We start from the raw sequence: 19,170 nt of genomic DNA on the forward strand, positions 1-19,170 counted from the left end.
ATAAAAATTTAATGAAAAAGTTAAAGCAATTCATATCAAATCAAAAATTTTATTTAAATTTAAAATCAAATTAGATAAAAAAAATTAAAAGAAAATTATGAAAGTTTAAAAATATTTTAGAACCTTCTTATTCATGAAGACCAAAAATCCGTGTGTGTATTATATTCATATTGTATTTTTAGTTATGAAATTGAAATCAAAATAAATTTAACTTAAATTATTAGATTAATAATAGAAACATCACATTAACTATTGTTAAATATCACTTTACTTCATATTTAATAATAAAATTATATATTTGTTTTAATTATAATTTTTTAATTTGTATATTTTCATAACAAGAAGAGATATGTCATAATTCAATTAATCTCGTTTAATCAAGTTTATTTTTTTTTTAATTCAAATTATCAAAATTACACTAAATATATTTATATATATATTTTATTTTTTTTAAACTAATAATTTAAAAAATTATGAACATAAAAGTTAATTTATAAATTTCATATATACCGTAAGATAAAATATTAAATTACTTTAAGATAATTATAATAATTTTTTTTAATTTATAAAATCCGCACAGGTTACCACTAAGTCATTAGAATGAATTGCAAAAAGAGTAGAACTTGAGAGAGAGAGAAGCCAGAGATTCAGGGTTTTACAAACCTAATCACGAATTCGAAATTGTATTAGAAGCGACACCATGTTACATACTTGTAGATGTGTCTACATGTCAGATTCTTCAAATTTCCTCCTATTTTCTAGAGTAAAATAGTGTAAATATAGTAACACATTTTATGCATAAGGCGAATATTTTAAACACTATCATCAAGTAAACTCAATTACTAGATCTTATAAAGGGTTGAGATTCTGACACGGGTATTTCATACATTTAACAGGAGATACAACCACATTGATTATGGACAAGGATATACCATTAAACTCATCATCACTTATTTTTTCAACTGAAACAAACCATTGAAATCTTAAAACAATACTAAATCAGCAAAAAGCTTCCAGCGAGGAAAATCGGTGCCAATCAGTGAGGAAGTTTCCGTGTTGGATAACAAAGACAATACAGATAGATAATCAGAAAGTAAGCATAATATAATGTAAATGATTAAAATGCTTTCTCACTCGTACATCTTTTTCAGCTCATCTTTGAACTTGGCCTTCAATTGTTCCCTCTTCAATTTGAGAGCAGCAGTAACCAATCCTGACTCGGGCGTCCAGGGCTCTGGCATCAACTTAATCTTTGCGGGAATTTCAAACTTGTCCAGTTTTGCAGGTTTTGCCACCTGAACATGGTAATTACACACGAACAAAGTGCTCTCAACATAAAACTAACTCAAAATTGTAAACAAACCCCCCCATTACCCATAATAAAGAGTCACCTTTTATAGTAAAGAATAAAAGTGTATAAGTGGTTGGATGAATATTTCATACAGATCTGATTAGGTCTCGCGAGAGGCAGAAAATTTGTTTTATGCAGAATTATAAAGTGTCTAAGAATTTCAAAAATAATTAAGAAAGGAAAGTATTAATGATTTAATGCTCGTAATAACATGTGTGTTAAAATATGTGAAATGAAGGCATAATTTGAAGACCAATCTTGTCAGCCCACATGGTGAAAAACTCCTTGCCTAAGAAGCACGAATATGGATCAGGGACACCAATACAACACGATGCAGAAACTTCAACATGACAATATTTTAAAAATAGGACATGACACAGCAAAGACACATCAAGAAATTATTATATATTTTTACATATATACATGAAAATAATACAATTTCTTCATTTTTTATGTTCTAATACAAATACATCTATATTGTATTATGTCAGGTTTAAATCCACATTATTTGGATTTTAGTCATTGGCTCCCAAGTTATGCTCTTTAAACTAGCTATGTATTTCATGTATGTCTAAATAATAGTCACACATGTTCCTGGGTGTACAAAGCATGTCCGGATCTAATAATAATAATTGAAAACTAATAGGACACATTTAGACGTGTGTCTGACACACGTCTTGAAGTGTCAAATATGGACACAACACCTCCTAACAAGGGACCTTGAAGATTGTAGATCCTATTTTAAAGTGTCAATTCCCACTCTGCTCCAAACGTGAGTGGTGAGTGCAACACTTTCAAGTTTATGTACTCCACTATCAATGGAAGTGAAAATTTTGCTCACTGTTATAAGAAATCAGCTGCCAAAAAAGGACAAACCTTCAAAAGAGATTGCTGGACCTCTTTTACAGCTTCGGCTTTGTCACACAACTCAGAGAAATCTTTGTACGTAATGCCAGCTTCTTTTGCCCACTTCTCAAGCACCTGATGTATGGGAACAACTAGAGCTACACAATAGTTGTGGAAAGGATCTGCATATACCATGACATTGTCCACATAGTTGCTTGTCATCAGAGTTGCTTCAACCTACAGTGAAGTATCAACGATGGTTGAGTAAACAAACTGACAAAGTAGAGTACACTAGCCTACTGGTACTGTCTATCTGCGCCACATATATGGCACAACAGGGGCAAAGAAAAACTCAAATAACCAACCTAATTTGAATACTCTTTTGCATACTGCCTGTATAGTAACAACACAGAGGGCTGGAACCAAAAACTAAGGTAAATCAGGAGATAATGCGTAGATTTGTATGCTCACCTTGCCAAGGGAGATATACTCTCCATGTTGAAGTTTAACAATATCCTTCTTCCTATCAATAATTTCAATGCATCCATCAGGATGAATCTGTCCTATGTCACCAGTATAAAACCAACGCATGCCCTTCTCATCAACCTATATTCAATAAGAATTAGAGGCTTGCAGTAAGGAGCTGCATCATCAAGTTGCCACATGCTGCATTCTGGAAAACTTACCTTGTACACCTCATTTGTTTTTGCATCATTGTTGAAGTACCCAGCGGTTACAGTAAACCCACCAACTACAACCTCTCCTCGCGCCATTGGTTTGTCAGAAATTGTGTACCCACCTTCTTTCCAAGAAACAAGCTGCAATGTCAAATCAAAGATACCTGTTTAAAAATGTGATCTACAAAAATTTGAAGGTTTTATTGATTCCCCCCCCCCCCCCCCCCCCCCAAAAAAAAAAAAAAAAAAAAAAAATTCACAAAGTGGACAACAATTATAGAGAGACATTACAAAGTTTTAGTCAAATGACTAGCAAATATTTACAAGCAAATACATATTTACAATCATAAGGACATTTGCTAAAATGATTGTATTTATACATTACTTGAGGATAGTAAGCTAAGGCATGCTCTTATAACTTGTGTTTGTAATATTCACCAATCAACTAGTCTTTGACATTAACTATCACTAACGGATTGCATAAGTTTGTAATTTCGGGAGTTATGACTCCGATATCAAAGGTAACTTTAAATCATTTCAAGTATTGTATGCTCAATATCACAAATATGATCAACATAACCCACCTAGAAGAAAAATATTATTGTTATGAAATTATGAAATTCGATCCTTTCATGGCAAACAGAGGATGAAATACCTTGATGTAGCAACAAGGAAGTGGCGGACCAACACGCCCAACAGAAGTGTCATCCCACTCAGTAAAAGCAGCTCCAGCACACGTTTCTGTGAGGCCATATCCTTGACCAATAGGAGCCCTGAGTAAACATCATGCACAGCAAAACCAACTATAAATGAAAAGTGAACTAAACACAATAATTATATTTGTACATATCTGTAAGTAATACAGGAGAACCATGAAAGCAAGCCTACTCAGAAAAGATCTTGCATTGATTTGAATGAATAGCTTCTCTATATTTACTTATTGAAAATTTTCCACTTCCCAGAGTGTCAGTTTTAGTCCATCTAGAACAAGACTTTTTTTGTTCACAAACAATGTCAAGACATCTCTCTCTTTTCTATAAAGTGAAGTCAAATAACACAGTATAATACATAGCTGCAAATACCTGTTTGTTGTTTCCAAAATTATCCTCTCTAGATTTTTAGTTCTTGCCCTTCTCTTTTTCATGTGTGCGCCATTTCTTAATGTCATTTATCACTAACTGGAGCTTTTACTTTTAGACATGTTTGACACCCTCATAGTAAAATCAAGGGGAAATAATTTAACAGTGATATCAGGAAGAAAAAAAAAAAATTAAATGTGATAAATATTATAAATATTAATAATTAAAATGATAAACTTTATCATTAATGTGTAATGATTTTTAAACATTACCACTGAATGGTAATTTCTGTTAAAATTAAAATGAAGTATTACAGTCCTTATATTCCACACTGTAATCTTGTGGCATCCTATTCATTCTCCATCTCCTTTTTCATAATACATAATTATCCAATAAAATGCAGATGGTCAGCTTGTGTACCTTTCAGCTATCAATTATCAGTACAGTATTAAAGATTATTGCTGAAAATAATACAGCCAATAACACAGGTCTCGAAACAGACCCCATTTAAAATAACCATGTACGATTCTACCATAACAAAGATCTAGAAAGAGGGCAAGATCAAGGGAATTCCCAGATATCATCCAAATTCTTCTGTTAGTAGGACCATATATCAACTTCCTGCTTGCTACAAACTTCTATAGAAATGCCCCATTTTGCTCACCACCAACTAAACCATGCAAAGAAATCAACATCTTTTTCTGCCTTGATTCCTCCAGCTTCCACAGAAGCAAGGTCGACTTACATCTTAAACAGTGATCCTAAAACCCTACTGATAATGACATCGTTCTTTTAGATTCAGAAATGAGTGCATAATTCAACCATACAATATAACACACTGTCCAGGCATGACATCAGCAAGTCCCAGCAAGAAATAATATTAGCTTAAAAAAATATCATTAGATCTTACATTAAGAGATAGGTTTCTCTTAAAACTGAGTAAAAGTTGAGGCCTACGGCGAAAATTATGAGGCCTTTATAATATATAATACACAAATAGTTTTATATTGATTAACTCTCTACATAGTAAAATTTGTTGGTTAAAAATCAAACTTGCTTTTTGGGATGCAAAAAAAACTATTACAAGCATTGTCAATAATGCAATGCAAGCATTTGAAAATAAATCTAGTTTTTAAAATAATTCAATAAATCATAAAAATAAAAAAAACATCTGTGACATTCCCTAAATTATTGATTGAAGAAATCTAACTAATATTTGTTTTAATACTTACCTCTTTGTAGCGAGAAAATTGTATTCAGATAAAGATTTGGGACTAAGAAAGCCGTGTGTAGAATAATCAAGAAGAAAAGTGAGAAGAATATGAGCACATAAGGAGGAGAGAAGTATAACAAAAAAGAACTAAGCATGTTAGTAAAACGGAAAAGGATAAAGGCCTCGTTTGGGAAGTGGCTACTTTGTAAGTATTTTGGCTATTTGGCTATTTTAGTAGGCTACGTTTTTGTGTTTGGGAAGATTGGTTGGATTTTTTATTTGATTGTTGTATCGAAAAATGTGTTTGAAATGATGTGAGAAGGGAAATGACAAAATTGCCCCTAATGATTGAATGATTGGTGTGGTATTCAAAAAATTTCAAGGGCAAAATGGTCTTTTTGCACCTGACAGCCTTGCCACACCCCCACGTGATAGGCTGCATATGGGTTTTGTTTGTATATGCTTTTTTGGCTTTTCTCTATTTGAGGCTATTTTAGCCTCTAAATCCACTTGCCAAACACTGCCAAAATGGAATAGGAAAGGTCTGACATATTAACGTTACATTTTATTAAAAAAATAAAAACTAAAAAATGATACGATCTAAACCAAACCAAGCCAAGCCTAGCCTTAAGTCCCATCAAATGGGGTCGATTGCATGAATCCTTCTTCTCCACTCGACTTTATCCAAGGCTATTTCGTTAGTCAAATTAAAAAGATTCATATATCTATTTACTACACTAGTCCACGTTAATCTAGGTCTACCCCTTCCCCTAACACTACCATCTACCGTCACTACACATCCACCTACTACACCTACCACCACCTACTACCACCTACTACACACCTACCACTACCACCTACTACCACCTACTCCACTACATCTCCTATATAAGGAGCCCCTCACCATTTGTAATATATAACATACAACAATCAATAATACATAAATCCTTACATGGTATCAGAGCCACGTTAAGACCTTAGTGATTCCGCTTCACCGGCGGGCGGCAGCCTCGCCTTGACCGTCCGCCGGACAAACCCAAATTTTCTAATTCTCTCTCTCCTTCCTCCATACCCTCACCCACATACCAGTACAAAAAAAAAAAAAACAAAACAAAACAAAAAAAACATTTGGGCGAACACCTCTGTACATCATCCTCACCGTGTACTCGTGCCTACCGTCGGATCGAGCAGCCTTGATGGCCTTGAGAGCTGTCCTCCACGAACACCACCACACGCCGAGTCGCCGACATCAACCTCCGCGGCGAGTCCGAAGACCCCATCTACGAGCAAGCCCACCACACCAGTTTCATGACTGGTTATATCTCTCCCTCTCTATACCACATCAATATCACCTCCAGCTGCAGAACAAATTATTTCTGCCATTAAGGTTCTGCTTGGGGAGGATGGTTCTAGTAGAGGGGCTCAGCAACTTGCACGGATACGGGAAAAAAAACAGCAATTTTTTTTCAGGTCAGAACTACAGAAGATGGGCTTTGAGGTCCTAGGAGCCAATGATTCTCCTGTAATGCCTATAATGTTCTACAATCCACTCAATCTCTCTCTCTCTCTACTCAAGGTAAACCCATTCTTCTTTTATTTTTTTAATCACACCCTTGATGTCTTCACCTTTCTTTTCTTTATCTTTTTCAGATACGCACTTATCATGTTTTTTTAGATTCCACCACTACCCACACACTTCTCTTTCACTTTCTAAAACATATAAAAAAAAAAATAAAAAAAAAAAGTCAGTATTATAGTATGATATCTTTTATTGGGCAGACCTATGCACATGGGCACTTTCTCTCTCCCTCTCGACAGACCTATACACATGGGCACACACTCCACACAACTCAGATACACCCTTATCTCTGTTGATCCCACTTTTCCCCATTTTATTTCTTTTCTTTTATTTTATTTTATTTCTTTATTTATTTTATTTATTTTTTTTTTTTTTCCTTCAAAAAAAAATAAAAAATAAAAAATAATATACAAAACATAAAAAAAATAAAAATAAAAACATACACACAAAACCTTTTATTCATGTCGGGGCTCCCCCGATCACCATTTTACACCAAAAAAACAAAAAAAAAACAAACCAACAAAAAAAAAAAAAAAACAACCACATTCACAGGTGGGATTTTTCTTCTCTACTTTGCCGCCGGTCTTTTCTTCTTGCCTCCGTCCTGGGTGGCCCTTGCCGGTGTTGTCTCCGTATTTCCCACCCCACTGGGCATGATCACTACTCCCTGCTCCTCCACTGCAGCATATGGTGGACCTCCAAATCGGAACATCACGGTGGCCTTCCGCTTCAGCTCCTTATTTTCCGCCTTTAGCACACTTATCTCTGCTCGCGCATCCTTATACATGCGCTGGAGCAGAGCCAGTTGGGCGTTTAACTGCTGCACCTCATTTGTCCTACTCTGCAGCCGGTGCGACAGGTCTGTGACCGCAGTCATGGTTTCCACACATGACTTCAATGTATACTGATTGGCTTCAATATCCGTTTGCACTGCCATTTTTTGCTCCACCGACCGCATCGGAAAGTTCAACGGAGCAAAACCAGAGGTGTTTGGTTGAGGTTCACGAGCCACCGCACCAGTTATCTCTCCTGTTGACTCGTTGAGGTCGGGAAAGAGAGTGAGCAGACCACGGGAAGAAGAGGCCATGTTCTGGGTAGCTGAACGGGAAGAAGAGGCCATGTTTTTGGGTTGCTAAGTGTTTCAGAGAGGCTGCGATTACCGATTGGTACTGTCAGACAAGGTTGGTTACAGAATGGCAACAGAGTGTTCCAGAATCTCTTTCTCAGAAACGGAAGAGTTTTTTCAAAGGATTTTTCGGCGGTTTCAGACTGGTTTGCACAGCCTCCGCCTCAACCTTGGTTAAATAGCCGAGGCCGACACGCCACTCTGTCGCTCACGTGCCTCGCCGCGTCTCCGGCTCACCTTTTGATGGCTCGACGCTTTTCGTCAGGCACGCCTTTTGATGAAGTGGGCGCGCCTTTTGAGGGCGCGACTTTTGAGGGCTCACTATATATATCCATATATATATATATTTGGGCAGCCTATCTACACCATCATACAGTGTATTTTTTAAGGGTCCAACAAGACTCTGTAAACTGTCCCGACATTGATACCGGTTAGTTTCTACAAGGGTCCAGCAAGACTCTGTAAACTGTCACAACAACTGTCACAACATTGTCAGCTACAATGGTCCGACATGACCCCATAAACTGTCTTCTACATCGGTCTGACACCGCCATCCAGTGTCCTCTACACCGTTATGACACCACCATACAGTGTCCTCTACAACGTTATGACACCCCCATACAGTGTCCTCTACAACGTTATGACACCACCATCCAGTGTCTTCACCAATGGTCTGACACGACCATACAGTGTCACCTATCCTCTTTTATTTTTATGTATTTTCTTGTTTTGTAACTCTCTCCAAACTCAAGTTGGTTAGTTCCTATCCCCCTTGAGTTTGCGGGGGGCTGTTAAAACCTATCACCTACTTCACCCACTTAAACCTACTCCACTAAACCTAACCCACTACACCACTACCACCTCACCTACTCCACTAAACCTAACCCACTACACCACTACCACCTCCACTTCACCTACTCCTTACCTACTACACACTCACCCTCTTCTATATATAGGAATCATGAATCATTGTAATAAATATAACATTACATCAATCAATAATACATAAATTCTTACAGTATCGCATCTCTTCACTACTACTCCTATCCATTCTCAAATATACTCATTCCTAACTCCGTCTTTTCTAGTCTTGTCACACATCCACCTTAGCATCCTCATCGTAGCAACACTCATCTCCTCTACATATTGTTTCTTAGTTGTCCAACATTCTGTCCCATAGAACATCGTTGGTCTAATAGTTGTTCTATAGAACTTCCTTTTTAGTCTAATAGGTACTCGTTTATCGCACAGTACTCCAGATGCACTCCTCCACTTAAGCCACTCCACCTTAATTCTGTAGACCACATCCGCTCCAATCTCTCTAGTCATTGTAATAATTGATCCTAAATAACGAAAATGTTCACTCTTAAGTAGTTCTTGATTCTCAATCTTCACTTCTCCTCTGCTTCCATTGTGACTGTTACTAAAATTATATTCCATATACTCTGTCTTAGTTCTGTTTATTCTAAATCCTTTAGATCTAAGCGTTTTTCTTCAAATCTTTAACTTAGTGTTAACTCCTTCTCTAGTCTCATCCACTAACACAATATCATCTGCAAAAAGTATACATCATGGCACATCATCCTGAATGTTGTGCGTCAACTCATCCATAATTAAAGCAAACAGATAGGGTGGACGGAATTTTGGGATAGGACTCGGATTAAGGTGGGGGTGGGGGTGGGGGTGGGGGTGGGGGTGGGGGATAGGACTCGCTTTTGGCAAGATCAGTGGTGTAGTGAGGTGCCTTTGGCGAGTATGTTTCCTATGGTTTATGCTATTGCTGTGGATGAGGAGAAGTTGGTGGAGTCTGCTAGAATTAGGCAGGGCCAGGTGTTTGTTTGAAATGTTCACCTTCGCCGTAATGTGCAAGATTGGGAGTTGGATCAACTGGTGGACTTGTTAGGCGTTTTGTATGGTGTCAAGGATGGGGGATGGAGCGGACTCTTTGGTGTGGGATTGTTCGAGATCTAAAGGGGTGTTTTCAATGTCTTCTTTTTATGGTATGCTTGAGGGGGGGAGTGGGGAAGTGTTTCCTTGGAAGAGCATTTGGGTGGCGGGTTCACCTTCCAAGGTGGCTTTCTTTGTTTGGACTACTGCTTTGGGGAAGATTTTGACTATTGATAACTTGCGTCAGCGGGGGGCAGGTTCTGGTTAATTGGTGTTGTATGTGCTGTATCGATGGGGAAACGGTGGATCACTTACTTTTACATTGTCCAGTTGCATCTCGACTTTGGAATTCTATTGTGGCTTTGTTTGGGATGGTTTGGGTGCAACCGGGGTCATTATTGGATGTGGTTCAAAGCTGGGGTGGGGCTAGGGTGGGGAAGCGGCGTCGGAAGGCTTAAGTTCTTGCTTCTCACTATTTGATGTGGTTGGTGTGGTTGGAGTGAAATAGGAGTGTTTTTCAGAATGAGTGTCGTTCCGTTTCCTGGCTTGAGAGTCGGTTGTTGCTGGTTTTGCATAGTTGGGTTACGGGTTTAGACGATCCAAGTGTTTTGGTTTTTATAGATTTTGTGGAGGATTTACTTAGATAGTTTGGTTGGCCCTTTGTGGGTGGTTTTTGCATTCTTTGCATCATATTGATGCTTTTCTAATAAAATTCATTTATTTATCCAAAAAAAAAAAAAAAGACTTAAGGTTGATCCTTGGTATAACCCTACAGAAATTGAAAATTCATTCATCTCTCCAGCAAGTGATCTAATAGTGGTCACCACACCTTCATACATATCCCTAATCACATCAATGTAACATTTTGTCACCCATTTCTTCCCTAACACCCACCAGATTATATCCCGAGGCACTCTATCATATGTTTTATCAAGATTGATAAAAACCATATGAATGTTTCTTTTCTTTTCTTTTCTCTAAACCCAAATTAACTCTCTGACACCTCTGTTATATCTCGCAATCAACGTTCCATCACTCTCTCTCACACTTTCATTGTGTGACATATTAACTTGATTCCTCTATAGTTGTTACAATTCTGAACATCTCCTTTATTCTTATATATTATCACTAAAATACTCTTTCTCCACTCCTCTAACATTTTACTAGTCAACAAAATCTTGTTAAATAACCTAGTCAACCAAACAACCCCCTTCCTACCCAAACATTTCTACGCTTCAATAGGTATATCATCGGGTCCTAAAGCCTTATTCAATTTCATCTTTTTAAGTGCAAATTCTACTTCAAAGTCCCTAATCATACAATAGAACCTATAGTCTTGGTTTTCCTTATTACTGCCTACATCCTCCCCTTTTGACCTACCTCCATGTTTCTCATTTAATAACTTCTCAAAATAGTTCTTCCACCTCTCCGTAATCTCTTAATCATTCACCAATACCTTAGAGTCCTCACTCTTGATACACTTAACCTGATTAAAATATTTTGGGTGTGTTTGGTTTGGTTTTGAGAGATAAATTTTCAAAAAAAAATTTGGAGAGAGTTTTTTTGGTTTGTTTGGTTGTATATTTTGAAAATAGTTTTGGAATATGAGAGTTTGGGATGATTTGATATTTTGTTGTAGTTGAGTAAATGTATGTGAGAGAAAAAGTGATTGAAAAGGAGAGATAAAAGAGAAAAAGTGATCAATTGATATGTAGGAGAGAGAGAGAGTGATTTTGAAAAAAAAAATTCAAAATCACTAAACCAAACAAAATTTTAAAAATTTTTCTCCAAAATTACTCTCTCAAAAATAAACCAAACAAGGCCTTTGTTTTCTTCTCTCTTATCTTAACAAGTTTGTATATCCTCTTCTCTCCCTCCTTACTATCCAGTCTAGTGTATAGGTCATCATAGGCTTTACACTTAGTCTTCCTCACTACTTTTTTGACCTCCTTATTGGCCAATTTGTAGCGCTTAAGGTTTTTCTCAATTCTATCATTTTGTCACTTTTTAAAACTCTCTTTTTTCGTTTTTATTACCGCGTGGACCTCCTCTCTCTACCGGTAAGTTTCCCTAAAGTTGGGTCCCTTTCCTTTCTACTCTCCAAGAACTTCTCTTGAGACTTTCCTCACACAATTGGCCATCAAGTTCCACATAATATTAGCATCATCTTTCAAGTCTCAAGTACCTTCTTTATCCATTTTATTCTTAAATGTGTCTAGTTTAACCCCTTTTAGGTCCCACCATCTAGTTCTGCGACGCTCACTATCTTTCCGAGTTTGGTATTGCCCTTTATAGCGTAAATCTAGTACTAAAATCCTATGTTGAGACGTCAAGCTCTCTCTAAGAATCACCTTACAGTCGTTGCATTTTAGACGGTCCCTTTTTCTTACTAGAAAGTAATCTATTTGACGCCTAATTAACCAACTCTTGAAGGTAATCAAATGCTCCTCTCTCTTGTTATAGATAGTATCGGCCACTACTAGGTCAGAAGCCAACGCAAAATCTAAAATACTCTCTCCAGCCTTATTTCTATCACCAAAACCATACCCACCATGCATCCTCTCATACCCTAGTTTATCTACTTCTACATGACCATTGAAATCACCACCTATAACTAGGTTCTCTCCTACAGATATCTCATGTAATACCTCATCCATTTGGTCCCAAAAAACTGTCTTAGTCTAATCATCTAATCCTACTTTGGGGCATATGCACTAATAACGTTCACTATATTCTCTCCAATAACTAGTTTAACTAACATAATCTTATCACCTTTTTTAATGACCGCAACTACATTTTCTACAAGACGTTTGACAACTATTATTCCTACTCATTCATGTGTCTATTCTTGCCACTATAATAAAACTTAAAACCGGCATCCCCTATTTCCCAAGCTTTCTCATCCGTCCACTTAGTTTCTTGTACGCAAGCTACACTAACTTTTTTCCTAATCAAGACATCTACCAATTCCATAATCTTACCAGTTAAAGTTTCTATATTCCATGTGGCTACCCTAAACCTCTAATCTTGGACTAGCTTCTTTATCCACATTCGTCCAGAAAAACGCGGAAACCTTTACCCATTTTTCACCACACTTCCTTACTCACTTTTCGAAATACCCAGGGGTAGGCACAACGCGTCACTTAAAGGGAAAATGACTATTTTATTGGAAGAGGTGACTGATGTGGATCTAGGCAAGCGAGGCCTCAGGCAGCTGCCTCACTTGCTTATGCCTTGAGCCTGTCCTGCAACTGAGCTCCTTCTAGCATGGATCAAGTTAAGGCTCCACAAGTAATTATCAAGTATCTCTAGGGAGGATACCACAAATATATATATATATATATATTTAATCAAGCCAACCTTTATACCACACTTTATACACGACAGATTAACTTTAATCAAGCCAACCTTCTCAAATGTTTCATCTTCACGAACTAACTACTATGTAAGAACTTAGAACTAACAAGAGTTTCAACCTCAAACATAACTATTAACATAGTGTAGGTACCCCTTATTATATGTTATTTGAAAATCTAAGAACCAGTAGAAGCAGTAGGAAAACAAGTAAACAGCAACTTAAATTGCAAAAAGATATATTAATTGTCCTGAAGAAACTAGAGCAGTGTCTCATTGTCACTGGCAAAAGAGAGCTGCATGTCAGAACTGATAATAAACACAGAACATTAGCTAGTCAAAAAAGGTAAGAAGTTCTCATTCTACAAGTTTGACTGCAAAACATACCAGCATACTTTAAATGTCGCTAAATACTTTGAAATTTGATTCCATAATTATCAAGATTACCATCTAGAGGGCCTTCATTAACTATTTGGCATTGAAACTTAAGACGCAAGGAGAGCAAGAAATCTAATTAATTCCTTCCTATATATCACAGAACAATTACCCCATGCAGATATTGATAAATCGCTGTGTATCTGCAGATAAAGGAGCTCCACCACAGAGCATGAACCGGATTTTTCCTCCAAGTACAGAACGTATCCTCTTGAAAATGATGACATCCCACAGTGATCTCTCTAATCCCCAGGCTCCAAGCCAGCTACCTTCTATAGCTGCCAGCCGGCGCTTATACGCAATACTGAAAAGTTTCTTTGCAAAACCTCCCTTCTCCTCAACCTATTGAGTATAATCAAAATAACAAGGAAGAAGCAGATCTGATTAATCATCACATTCATCCAACATTTAAAAATGCATCAAATTAATGCTATAACAACAAAAATGTGAGAATAAATTCTGTCATTCTTATTGAAACCTTCTTTGAAACCCCATCTCGAACACGATCTAATATTGCTGGAACTGCTGTCATGAGGGTGGGGCTTAACATAGAAGCATCTCCCTTGGTTCCCTTCATGATTTTGTTAGAAGTGTCTGTTAACGTCAATGCCGAACCATAACCAATGGCACAACCTGCAGTCAACATCACAGACTGCACAACGACAATGTATTTAGAAATGCATTAGTAATCCCCACAATCATTTCGCATATAAAAAGTTCATACATAACAATACCTCAGCCGCCAATTCAAAAACGTGAGCCAGAGGCAAGTATGCCAAGTAAACATCATTTCTTCCCAGATTTGGAATCACTGTCATAACCGCAGCTGCAATTGCTACAAGGTTACCATGAGTTATCATAACTCCCTACATCATCAACATAATGTTCACAAAAGTTAAGGTTCTGGCAGTGGCAGAACAAACAGAAAAGAAAAGGTGTAAGCAGCCTATTATCAGGTAAACTTAAGCGCACAATTTCAAACTTTCAATTAAATTCATTGTGATGTGTGATAGCTGCATGTCAAGATCAATGCTTAAGCATCTGTAAACACTTTCTCTTTGTAATTTATCTTTTGCATCTTCTATCTCATACTCATGCCATCAAAGGCCAATATCCAAGTTTTAATATGTATTGTTCTGAATTGAAATTAATGTTCAGCATATGCAGATAACAGATGGTAAAGAATATGAAATTAAAGTTTGATCAAACCTTTGGTAGACCAGTACTACCACTTGTATACATGACAACTGCAATATCCTTCTTGATAGGTAGTGTTGGATGAACAGGACTGCTTTTTCCCAACTTCTCCACCTCAGAAAAAGATGATACTGTCCAAGTGCTCATATTTCTGGAGGAGTCGGAGTCGCTTGTAGTTTCATCATCTTCAAAATAAATGACATTCTTTATAGTTTTTAGGCTTGAACTTATTGGATCCAATTTCTTCAATTGCTTAGAATCACAAATCAGGGTTGACACTTGGGTCTGCCAGGATTTATCAACCAGTCAGAATTATAGCAGCTCAAGTACAATATAATCTACCAGTAAACCATCTAAATGCTATCCTTATCTCAAGGGAAGGGGGGTGGGGGTAAAGAAAGTTTTGCATGAAGAATGGTCTCCCTACCTCATTAAGTGAGTGGATCAGGGCATCCTCGCCTAGGGAAGCATAAATAGTAACAATGGTAATATTCTGCCGGAAGCAACCCTGAAACCCGAATACAAGTGTCATCTCCTCACCCACAACACAGACATGTGGAAAATTATATGAAAATAGAAGATGATTGGCAAGGCTACCTGAAAGGCAATTAACCACTCTGGCCGAGTCTCGGAAAAAATGGCAGCACGAGTATCCACATCATGACCTAATTTAATAAGTCCTGATGCAAAATTGCAAGCACGATCAAACACCTGCCCATAAGTCTCCCATTGATATTCCCCTAAGTGTACTTTCTCGAACTTCCTGCCATCACTAGCTGTTACAAAGTCCCTCTTAATTAGCTTTCTTGTTCCAAGAAATCGTTCGTGTGAATTCTTCTTACAAGACTGCTCAAACAGAGCTGCCATAGTAGTGGCCCCTTCCCAAGGAACTTCAATCAATTTGGCCGATCTACCATTACGGATTGCTAGACCTGCCTCACCACCAACCTGAACAGGTACCCCTCTCTGTTTGACCTTTTTCTTCCCCACAAGTATCATGGACAGCAATGAAGGTACAAGTACAGCAACAACAATCGCACCCAAGACGCCATACAATCCAAGGCCTTTGAAAATTGATGAATATTCACGGTCGGCAATTTTCTCTATTATAGGCGAGTTCAAAAAACTTCCCTTGGATTCCCCCATTGTATTTGATTATATATTGACAACTAGCATTCCTCTTCGAAAACAGACTAAGTCCTGACACAAATTTAAAGCAGAAGTACTGTAATTCAAACACAATCTACAATGATCCAGCATAGAAATAGAATAGTGTTTGTAACTTTTAGCATAACAAATACGCTACTTATACTGAGCTCCCATTTATATGTCAGTGAAATTTTTATTTATTTATTTATTTATTTATTTTTATTTTTTTTTGTGTACAACTTACATACCATTAAATTCTGGTGTAGTGCACCCACTAGTAATAATAATTTTTTTTATTAAAAAAATAAAATCCTAAACGAAGGAGATGCAGCCAAAAAAAAATTAAAATCATGTCATTAACTCACAAATTGCTTCACTTTTTCCATCAAATTTCCAATGTTACATGTGATTAAAAAACCTAATTGTACTTCAAAAACAGAGCAGTGCCTCAAATTTAAAGCATAATTTTTGTAACTCAAACACAATCTATAATGATCTAAGCATAGAAATAGAACTGTAAAAACATGAGTTGTTAGTGATTATGAGATTATGAGTGGATTTGTAGAACAGATTGTTCGCATGTTGAATCTAATCACCTAAAGACACCAAAATATTGTGAAATTTTTAATCTTTCTCTTTCTTTAAAAGGTGTTATAATAAGTTAGATGTATAAATTATAGCGTATCATGTATAGACAAACATAGAGAGCAAAAGGTAGAAAAAGATAATATTTAAATTTTAAAAAAAAAATCAAGAGGAACGAATCTATATAGTTTAAATAATCAATAATTAATATTAATGTAGGAAAATGGTTTTCGAACTTTTAAACAAATTACTGTAAATCAATTTTTTTTTAACTTAAATATCCTTAAATTCTAGTATAGTGCACCCAATAATAACAATAAATTAAATAAAAAGATAAAAAATAAAAACTGAAATTCATGTCGTAACCCGGAGATTGCTTCAACTTTTGCATCAAATTGCCAGGGTTTTAAATACAACGTAATTCTACTTCTCAACTCGCCGATCATCACAAATAATGTTGAACAACATAAAATCCGGATAAAAACAACAAAAAAACGCATTCATAATCAAGTCGTGATCCCGAATTCACGGTCATAATCAAGCTTACCTCAACTAATAATTAAAAAAAAAAAACTCATTCGAAACCCTCCACAACAATTGATTACGCAACAGAAAACAAAAAACAATCAAAAGGTGTCGTTTGTTTCCAGGAAAAGATTTTCTCTAGAAATGAATCAAATTTAGGTCAAAGATCAAGTAATTTTACCTTGAGAGACACGAAGCGAAGCTTGTGCTTACTGTTTTTGGTTCTCTTTTTGGTGAGCTTGTAAGGCAATGCAGAAGAATGAGTCAAGAATTGAACGATCGAGAGAGAGAGATATAGGCTACTACTGTATGAAAAGTACTATAAATGACTTTGGGGTGGATGCCAAAGAGTCCAGATCCCCTCCTTGAGCCCCTCCTTCTTTCCCTCTTTGCAGGGGCCTTCGGGTCCACTTTGAGGCCTAGTTTTGATAATTCGAACCGTTCATATTTTTAGATTTATTTAGTATATTATACCTGTAAAAAATTAAGTTGATCGGATATCAGAAAGTATGCGTTCAGAAAATTGGGACTACAAACTATTTTTTAATAAACAGTTTTCCGAACGCATACTTTATGATATCCGATCAACTTGATTTTTTACAGGTATGATATACTGAATAAATCTAAAAATATGAACGATTCGGATTATCAAAACTGAACCTCAAAATGGACCCGAAGGCCCCTACAAGGAGGGAATGAAGGAGGGGCCTCAAGGAGAGGATCCCAATTCGATGCGAAAGGGTAGTTTTGGTATGGCTCGTACAATCGACGTCGGCTCATTTTTGTTATTCGATTCGAGGAGTTTTTTTTTTTTTTTTTGGAAAAGTGTGTTGATTTTTTAGTTTTTTTTTATTATTTTAATTTATAGTTGATAATTTTTGTTTAGAAATAATTTTTTTTATTTTTTAAATTTTTTATGAGCGAAATGATATAATGATTATAGGTTGAATGTAATATTTCGTCTTATTTGACTAAAAAATTTATTTTGTCTTTTTATAACTAAAATAATCATAAACCCAACCCAACCCAACTCAAGTTGTCAAACAAAGGCTATATTTCATTGAGTGTATTACTCATGTTAAAAATTAAACCGATTGGATAACAATAATTACATGTTGTAATCTATTTTATATAAACTGTTTAATTTTTGAGGCCCGACTTCCTTCCCGTCCCAAATTAGATTGAAGAGTATTGTTAGGTCCGGGGGGGTCACTACGGATCCCGTTTCAATAATCTGAACTGTTGAATATGTAAAACTTGTTGAGTATTGCATGTCTGTAAAAAATTATGTTGATCGGATATCGATAATTACATGATTAAATTAGTTTTGTATTAAAAAAATGGACGGTAAAAAAAAACGATTGACAGAAATCTGATCCGATGAAAAAGCTATCAATATCCGATCAACGTGATTTTTTACAAACATATAGTACTCGACGAGTTCTACACATTGAACAGTTCAGATTATTGAAACGGGACCTGTGGTGGGTCCCACGAGCCCAACAGTACTCTCCAATCCAATTTGAGATTAGAAATAAGTCATTCCCTATTTTTTGGCCATCCATTTTTTTGTACAAAACTAACTCGATCACGTAATTTTCGTTATCCGATCTATTTAATTTTTTACACAGATGATATACTTAATGAATTTTAAAATGTGAATGACTTTGATCATCGAAGTGAAACCCAAAAGTGGATCCACTTCACGGACTACATGGCCTAATGCTAATTTCCAATTGAAGATAAGCTGGATCCTTTTTGGTATTACGAATCTAACACGATAAATTCTATTTGCACACCTCAATAAATCACAGTATATATCATTTGTTTTGTTTGGATATAAATTTTTAAATAAAAGGCAATTGTTCAGATATAGATTAATGAACAAAAATAAATTATTTAAATGTATATTTCGTTCAACTGTTTATGTCCAAATAATTTTTTTAAATATAAATTTATATCAAATATTTAATTTTTGTCTAAAAATTTGGTCTCATTTGGAAAATTGGCTATTTTAGTAGACTATTTTAGTTTTTAGTTATTTTAGTAGGCTAAAACTTATGTGTTTTGAAAGATTGCTTATTTTTTTGTAGTTCGATGTGATATTTGTGAGAGAAAAAGTAAAATGATTATGAGTTTGATGTGATATTTTGTCTTCGTTTGGGAA

The 19,170-nt window shown here is 36.1% G+C and overlaps 1 protein-coding gene across 1 annotated transcript; it reads right to left on the minus strand.

Moving 5' to 3' along the window:
* Positions 1 to 929: 929 nt before the first annotated feature.
* On the minus strand, positions 930 to 17,387 carry LACS8 (AMP-dependent synthetase and ligase family protein). Its single transcript, XM_082884741.1, has 12 exons — positions 17,185 to 17,387; positions 15,342 to 15,944; positions 15,172 to 15,252; positions 14,757 to 15,029; positions 14,282 to 14,413; positions 14,026 to 14,199; positions 13,660 to 13,889; positions 3,530 to 3,647; positions 2,884 to 3,015; positions 2,669 to 2,803; positions 2,228 to 2,434; positions 930 to 1,295 (listed from the first exon to the last, which is right to left on the minus strand). Exons 2-12 carry the CDS (start codon positions 15,888 to 15,890, stop codon positions 1,131 to 1,133), a joined length of 2,196 nt encoding a protein of 731 aa, XP_082740867.1. The 5' UTR covers positions 15,891 to 15,944; positions 17,185 to 17,387; the 3' UTR covers positions 930 to 1,130.
* Positions 17,388 to 19,170: the final 1,783 nt, after the last annotated feature.

Source organism: Camellia sinensis, chromosome 8, assembly GCF_055761805.1.
Source record: "Camellia sinensis isolate YWXY chromosome 8, ASM5576180v1, whole genome shotgun sequence".
NCBI lineage: Eukaryota > Viridiplantae > Streptophyta > Magnoliopsida > Ericales > Theaceae > Camellia > Camellia sinensis.